The 5518-nt window shown below is 34.7% G+C and overlaps 1 protein-coding gene and 1 long non-coding RNA gene across 2 annotated transcripts; one reads left to right on the top strand and one right to left on the bottom strand.

Moving 5' to 3' along the window:
- Positions 1-143: 143 nt before the first annotated feature.
- On the top strand, positions 144-3160 carry LOC142355827 (uncharacterized; the record flags this gene model as incomplete). Its single annotated transcript, XM_075407867.1, has 2 exons — positions 144-343; positions 2925-3160. Coding segments are annotated over 2 exons (413 nt in total), but the record flags the coding sequence as incomplete, so codon positions are not given.
- LOC142355826 (uncharacterized) lies at positions 1007-1887 on the bottom strand. Its single transcript, XR_012761309.1, has 2 exons — positions 1686-1887; positions 1007-1384 (listed from the first exon to the last, which is right to left on the bottom strand). It is a non-coding gene; the product is annotated as an uncharacterized LOC142355826 (long non-coding RNA).
- Positions 3161-5518: the final 2358 nt, after the last annotated feature.

The raw sequence follows: 5518 nt of genomic DNA, 5'->3' as shown, positions 1-5518 counted from the left end.
TAGTCTAGCGATAAAGTTATATAACGCTATATTTTCAGCTAAAATTATTTCATGGAGAAAAGGTACAAATTATGAAAACTAGTTAATTTGTAACAGTTTCATGTTTCGTCAAAATTCATAATATTTTGTTTTTTATTGTACAGGCGTGGCTTGTGTGTTGCTCGAAGAGAAGCTGGAACACCTGGTTATACCTAGAGGTCGAGGGCGTTTTTCAGAGGCCAAAGATGCATGTGAACAAATAGGAGGACGGATATTTGATCGGCTGAATGGAACGTTTCAGCAAATGCGTTTTCTATGTGACTCCATAGCCACATTCAACATGTGGTTTGGCATAAATGATACGGTAAAAAAATATCGGACTTTTTCTCTCAACATCACTTGAAATGAAAACAACCGCTTTCACCACCTTAAACAACTCGATAGAAAAACTAAATGCGCCAGATTGATTTTTTAAAAACAATTTTCTAAATTAGGCCTCGCCGATTCCAGCATGACGCCTCTATCAGTTTGGTGCAACAAATGTACTTTTGAAGTGCAAGAAATGGTACGGCATTAACGATGCGGTATTTAGTTCTTTAGTTAGTAAAACGACGAACATTAGTTTCCGCCGGAGAAATTGAAATCAACTTTTCATTAGAAACAGTAGTTTTGTAATTTTTCTACAAAAAGATATCAATTTCTTCCTGCATTGACAAACGTTGCAATTTGCAATCTAAAGATTCGCAATCTAGACACTCCAAAGGTTCGCACTTTTAACGCTCTTGATGATTGCTGTCATTTACTTCAGAAGTAGTACATCAGAAGTAGTGCATCAGAAAGTAGCACAAAAGTAATCACAGCCTAAGCTCTCTCTACAAACTTGCTATTGCAAGCTTAATTGCTGCCTAAATATTACCGCTTTCTTTTGATCTGGTAGTGATTTTAAGTGCTCCTTTCACGCAGCTCGGAATTTCCTCAAATAAAATGTTCCCTGTTTCATGCTTTGTTATCTATCAAAAAGAACAAGTTCTGATAAATTGCTTGAATTGAAATAAACACATGTTAACCAAATAGAAATATGATATAATGTCTAATTAATATATGACGTCAAGTATGCAATGTCATTGCAATAATTAATGTCTATTAAATGTCCACTCACATATCCTGTTCCCTTTCCATATACTCTTCTTTCCCTAATTGTTGAGGACATAATCTGTATGTAGGCCAAATCAAGTGAATTGTCCTGTCATAGGTGGTTTTTTTTACAACTTTTTGCGGAAAGCTGCTTCAAGCGCCATCATCGTGCACCATCGTCTCGAATCGTAAGGCAAAGACGTCAAAAGTCAAGGAGGTCATACGGAGCATTAACACAAACTCAGAATAGAAGTCGGAGTTTAAAATTGATCTGAAATGTTGAGAAAAAGCTGCCGAACGTGGAGTCCATTAAATTAAATGAAATAAACAAAAAACAGCTTCTAACGAAAAAAAACGCGATTATGAAACAAATTCGTCAGAAAGACTGATTTGAGCTAATGATATTTAACTTGAAACTCAACATCTATCACAATAACTTTCAGTTAAACATAACAGAACTCTTTGAAAACAGATAGTATCAAACGTTCTCGTAGCTAATACACAATGGCTGCCATATTAATTTCTCAACATGCTAGATTTTCGAAAATTTCGTTCAATTGCAATGTACATACTGTTGGGGAAGTAAGACTGTGCAGGAACTGACAGTCGGTCATTACATCCGAGCAGACCAAGAACAGGCTGTTGTTACTTGTGTTTACAGAAGAAGACCGCAACTTCGCCTGACTTAAATTTGTACAGCTATAAAGAACGCTTGTATAATTGGAATATTATGTAACAGAACTGTTTATCATTGGATTGAAATGTATCAGTGCTGAACTGCTCTGAGAAAAAGTACGGGGACTTACTAATCATTTTATATGCTAAACTTGGCATGTCAGGTAGTGTGAGCCAAATAGCAGAGCAATTTGAAAACTATTAGATTTTTACTCTCTGAATTTTACACTCAAGGGATAAAGAAAGTTGGCAAAAGAATATTGTAATTCAGTTGGTCGCATTAATTTGTTCTGTATTGATGGATCAATATCAGGGCCCATGTATCGTTGGGGTATAGTAGTGGAATTATCTGCACACTTCACGTTGGTAGGTAGGTGACAGAGCAAATTAGCGATTAATGAGTCTGAAAACTGATTTTGACTCGGAAGTTTGTATTACTTAACAAGCATTTTATGCGGGAGTCAAACTGAACGTATTACTTTTCACGATATAAGTCTTTCTGGGAGACCTGAAATTTACACTGATTATTTTTGATTTTCGCGCAAAAATTAATGCATGAAAAAACAGTATGTTAAGTTTAACTCACACCTGGAATGATTTCTCTGTGAGCGGTTCAATCTTCTGGGTATGAACAAAGAACCAGCCGTTATCCAAAAAGAAATTTTCAGACTGATTCTGCTATAGTTTCCTCACAGTTGTGAGATGTCTTCACATAGTTTAAAAAACAGATTTTATAAATGAAATCAATCTATGGTTTGTGAAACTGAAGTCAATATTTTTGCTCTTGAAATGCAAACAAACGTTACCAAACTTAAAATTTTGACTTTATTTGACTATATTTATTTTGTTTTTATACAATTGTAGTCGAACAATGATCTGCTTGCTAATACATTCGGAAGAGAAATCATGCTTAAACGCTATTGCTTTAAATATTCAAATTACTGTCCTCAGTTGACACTAAATTTCTCCTCACGATCAAGTTTTAAATTGATTCAGTTTGTAAATGGATTTCATTGCATAAGTTAAAACATGTGTTCTTGATATGTGTTCATTACACTAACATTTTCGCCTTGCGCAAAATTAGCCGCATAGTTAACAACTTATTTTCATTTGCAAGTATGGACTGTAATTTTCAGGCGGTTGCGGGTGATTTTCGAGACAGGGCCGGAACAGATATGAATGCAGTGATCAAATGGGCAACTAATGGGTACACATCAACTGCAGGATGGGATTTCTTAATGTTCGACTGTCACAGATGGCGCAGTGGATACAACCCAGATGTGAAAGAGTTCTATAATAAGCTTGACTCTTTTGGTTCTGATGTTGTTTGTGACATGATGATTGCGTAGAAATAAAATTAGTAATAGGAAAAGACTTTGATGGTTCCCCCAGTCAAAAATAGAAGTTAATCTTGCAAGATCTTGCAAGATTCTTGCAAGAGTCTTACAAGACGTTGTTAAATCTTACACGACTCTTACAAGATTAACTTTTTCTTACAAGACTCTTAAAAAATTATTTTTTTTTGTACAAGATTCTTATAAGATTCCTTTTTCTTGCAAGATCTTGCCAGAGTTTTTTTTGAAAAAGTAGACTAGAAACCTAAGTAAAAAGCGCCCAAGAATAGCCGAAAGTGACCTATCCTACGTTGTAGTAGCACATACCCGAAAAAACGCTCTCCTACCTCCTATTCTATAGAGTGAAAACAATTTTCGGCAAGATTAAGAATTGAATTTAAAAAAACAAAAAGAAGCATCACAAGAAAAACAAAGGCATCGTATTATCAATCTATCACAACAAGAAAACCAGAGAAGATCCTAATTAGCTTATGGAATATCAGTTACTGTCTTATTCGCTTATTTGTTTTTATATAACTCAGGTCGAGCGATCTCACTAAATTCAACCAAAATCTTGTCTTTAATAGCCAAAATCTTGTCTTAAAACTGACTGAAAACCTATTCTTTGGAATGTAAACAATTCTCTACATCAAACGGTGTGAAGTGAAGCTGCCCTGTACTGTCCTGCCTGGGCGAGGTGTTCAAAGTTAAAAATTATTGGAGTGGAAAAGATTATGCAAAATTATAAGATATTATCACCATTATTTCACCAATTTTTAGGGGGTGGAAACAGTGGAATAATCGTGAAGCAAAAATTGAGACGGAATTAAAAGTGGAAACTTTAATCTAATGGTTGAAGTAACATTTGAAAGTTATTTATTCCGACGAGAAAAATTTTCGTCATAGGGAGATTCGAACCCATGTCTGGGGAACCCTATGCATACACACTTTAACTGAGACAGATACCACTAGGACTCACTTAGATAAGGGTCGAATTAAGGGAAATAAAACCGAAATTTGCGGTTTCCACACTTCCATTCTGATCCCAAAACTTTACGGGAAAATAATGGTCGAATTACGGTGGAATAAATGTGAAGTAAAAGTGGACATTAGTGGAGTTCCACCTTGTTTACACTTCTACTCCTATTCTCAGTTTTTGAACGAGGAAAATTGCGTCCAATCACATTCCTAATTTTTAGCAGTGGAAAACGCTCAAATGCACCACTCGGGTGTTATTTTCTACAGCAAAACATGTTGTTCTGGGGGGCAAGTCCAATAATCATAAGTGCCAACTTTGTTGAAACCAAGATATAATTTTGATTCCTTCGTACGATTAAAGCTTAGGAAATGGTTCATTTTTCATAGTAGCAAAGAAGATTTGTGAGGCAAATCTCATGAAAATATTTAAATGTATATGAGGAACTACAGTGAGTAAACTTTACTGTCCCAGTGAATCGAAACTTGATATACTTTCATCACACATGCGTGATCTTGACATTTCTTGCAAAAATTGAAACATCTTGCAAAGAACTTGAAATACCAACATTTCAAAGTAAATCTTGATAAGATCTTGATAACATCACTTACGTTTGTGTCAGTGATCCAAGTTGATTAGATTTATTTTCTAACGGTCAGCACCACCATCATACAAATGCTAATGAAAAAATTAACTGATGATGAAACGAATGTTTTAAGAACATGGGAATTTGATAGAAAAAACAGGGGAATAGCTATTGGAACAGCGCAAGCATATGCGATTTTTTTAAGATTATCAACGCTCTTCGATGCCTTTTATCAAGAAACAACCACATCTAAGTCAACAATTTTTTTCTGGAGAAGCTCAACTATTCTAAAAAAGATCTCGAAATTTGAACTTGACAAAGTTTTTGAACAATTTAAAGGTTTTTGCTTTCATATTTCGAACAATGCAATGTTTAGAGCATCATTATAATTCAATAAAAAAACTATTTAAAGACGAAGAAAAGATGTGCTGCAAATGATAAATCTGTACGATCTGGAAGTTTTTTCTCGACGTTTTTATTCATCGATTAATGTAATTGTACAGTGGAATATGATACTCAGTGCAATACAAAGCACGTCTTCAAATGTGCAAAATTCATAATACACTAATTTCGAATTTCCTTTGTGACTCTATCATGACTCCAAGTATAGAGCGGCTACTGAACCAAAAAGGCTGTCAAAGCTTCTGCAAAAAGGCTGTCAAACTTCAATACAACCTTTTGACCTAAATTATTTTTTTTTCCAGTTTGAAGAACAACCCTGTCACCGAATCAGCTTGATAACTTTTAAATTTCTTCAAACATTTCTAAAAATTTTAAATATTAGCATCTTCAAAATCTGGTTCTCGTCAGGTAAACGGGACAAAGTCAAAACTA

Source organism: Convolutriloba macropyga, unplaced genomic scaffold (genome assembly GCF_964194025.1).
Source record: "Convolutriloba macropyga unplaced genomic scaffold, txConMacr16.3 SCAFFOLD_5681, whole genome shotgun sequence".
Classification (NCBI taxonomy): Eukaryota; Metazoa; Xenacoelomorpha; order Acoela; family Convolutidae; genus Convolutriloba; species Convolutriloba macropyga.
The sequence above is the reverse complement of the archived record's forward strand: the minus strand, read 5'-3'. Positions and strand labels throughout refer to the sequence as shown.